At 58.2% G+C, this 2405-nt stretch overlaps 1 protein-coding gene across 1 annotated transcript; it reads left to right on the plus strand.

The window, feature by feature from the left end:
• The first annotated feature begins 312 nt into the window (after window positions 1–312).
• Window positions 313–1974, plus strand: LOC127000258 (homeobox protein six1-like). The gene has a single exon (XM_050863710.1). The coding sequence runs from the start codon at window positions 814–816 to the stop codon at window positions 1471–1473; it is 660 nt and encodes a 219-aa protein (XP_050719667.1). The 5' UTR covers window positions 313–813; the 3' UTR covers window positions 1474–1974.
• The last annotated feature ends 431 nt before the right edge of the window (window positions 1975–2405 follow it).

The raw sequence follows: 2405 nt of genomic DNA on the forward strand, positions 1-2405 counted from the left end.
ATTGGCCGGGCTGGGGAGGGCGGAGGTGTTAATGGGGAGAGCCTTTGTTTTCACGTGGCTAATTGAATCTCGTTGCCTGGGCGGGAGTATATCGAAGGTGCGTACAGGTGAGTCCATCGTTGATCCGTTCCGCCGCCCCTCGCACCTGAATATGGAGAAGATGTTATGAACCTGGACCCCACCTGACGGATGGCGCGGCCGTGGCTGAAGGGAAGGGAATTAGATGGTGATATTAGGTGAAGGAGGAGGAGAAGGCGGTGGAAAAGGAGGAGGTGGGCGGCGGCGGAGGCGGCGGCGAGGTGGGACAGTCGGCCAGGCAGGGCGGGTATCTGTGTGTGCCGTGACAAATGTTTCCCTCCGTCTATTTATCGTTTAATGAATAAGTGTGATGATTAGGAATACCGACAGTGTGCACTATATCATCCATCTTCTTATGTTAACGCGGCCCACCCCGCTACCTGAACGGGTCTGGTCATTGGCCGCGGGGAGAAGGACTCAGTGGTCGTCCCCGCCCCTGGCTCCTCCTCATTGGCGGCCTTGGCGATAAGCACTTACGGCCGACCAATGAGCGGCGCGAGGCTCGTCAGGGGGCGGGGCCACATCCGATCCGGGCCATGCAGTATCGTAGGATGGAAACGTGAGCTAAGCTTTGGCGTGTAGTATAGTTTGGGTGATCCCCTGGTGAGGATAAGACGCACGCCGCCGTGGGCCGCCCGGCTGACTGGTTGTGTAGTGACCGCCACAAGTCTTGCTCGGTCTGCTCGGGCGGGCGTAGTGGGTGTTGTAAACATTAGTACCGTGGCGGATTATATTATGATAGTGGGGTCTATGAGCGAGGCGGGTGGACATCCAGGGGCCCCTCACCTGGGCCCTCCGACGCTGCCTCCACAGTCCTCTCTCTCGCCGCCCGCCGCCATGCTTCCCTCCTTCGGGTTCACGCAGGAGCAGGTGGCCTGCGTCTGCGAGGTTCTGCAGCAGAGTGGCAACATCGAGAGGCTGGGGAGGTTCCTGTGGTCGCTGCCCGCGTGCGAACACTTACACAAGAATGAGTCCGTCCTCAAGGCCAAGGCTCTCGTGGCCTTCCACCGTGGTAACTTCAAGGACCTCTACCGGATTCTCGAGTCTCACAATTTCTCGATACAGAACCACGGCAAGCTGCAGCAGCTGTGGCTCAAGGCGCACTACATCGAGGCCGAGAAGCTGCGCGGGCGGCCGCTGGGCGCCGTGGGCAAGTACCGCGTGCGGCGCAAGTTCCCGCTGCCTCGCACCATTTGGGACGGCGAGGAGACGTCTTACTGCTTCAAGGAAAAGTCACGGAACGTCCTGCGAGAGTGGTACGCCCACAACCCGTACCCGTCGCCTAGGGAGAAGCGGGAGCTGGCCGAGGCGACGGGCCTCACCACCACGCAGGTCTCCAACTGGTTCAAAAACCGACGGCAGCGGGACCGAGCAGCGGAGGCGAAAGACGGGTAAGTGAACAGTTCCTTTCCCCTCATCCCGGCGCCGCCAGGCCGCTGCCGCCTTGGCGCCGGGCGGCGGCAGCACGACACGGCAAGTTTGTGTTGTGTCAGTTTGTCGCATCCGTAACACTCTGAAACTTGCACCGGAAGAGCCGCGGCTCGGCCAGCTGGCACAGTCATTTGCTCTGGTCGAAAGATGACCTTGTGTGACGGGAGATAATTGCTGCCACTCACACGTCCACACAGCCCGCGGCGGCCACGGCTGCCCGGCACGGCGGCAAGGTCGTGTTGTCGTGCTGCCTCCCGTCATGCTGCACCGCAGGTCCCTTTGGCCATACATTGGTGTCCGACACTCACACGCTTTCCTTAGTTTCCTTTTAGCTCGGGCCGTAAAGCACTCCGGGAGGGAGGAAAAAAGAACTAATGGCCTCCAGGTGCCCATTTGTGTTTACGTTGTTTGTTTTGTTTTGAATGTTTTCACAACCTTGATGTCTTTACAATGTTTGAACTCGCGTTCTTAACTTTGTAGAAATAAATTTTATCGGTGGTGCAGTGATTACTTGGGTCTGCTGCTGCGGTTGTGGTGATAGTGGTGGTGGTGGTGGTGGTGATAGTGGTGGTGGTGGTGGTGTCTTCTCGCGGGGCATCACCGAGGGTCCTGCCGCTGCCCCATGCCCTTAATCCTCACCTGTTTCGTGGAGGTCGTTCTCTCCCTCCTTCCTTCCTGATGCCCGGTGCCTCGGGGCCTCAGCGCCTCCTGCTAATCTTGAGTGACTGTAAAGGGTGGGGGGCGCGGGACGCGGACCACTGTGTATTTTATGCGACGATCACAACAAGAACAGACAAGGCGAAAATATTATGTTTAAACAATTTCAAAAGTGCTTGAAAGTGTGTGTGTGTGTGTGTGTGTGTGTGTGTGTGTGTGTGTGTGTGTGTGTTTGAGGT

The sequence above is a fragment of the Eriocheir sinensis genome, chromosome 18 (genome assembly GCF_024679095.1).
Source record: "Eriocheir sinensis breed Jianghai 21 chromosome 18, ASM2467909v1, whole genome shotgun sequence".
Taxonomy (NCBI): Eukaryota; Metazoa; Arthropoda; class Malacostraca; order Decapoda; family Varunidae; genus Eriocheir; species Eriocheir sinensis.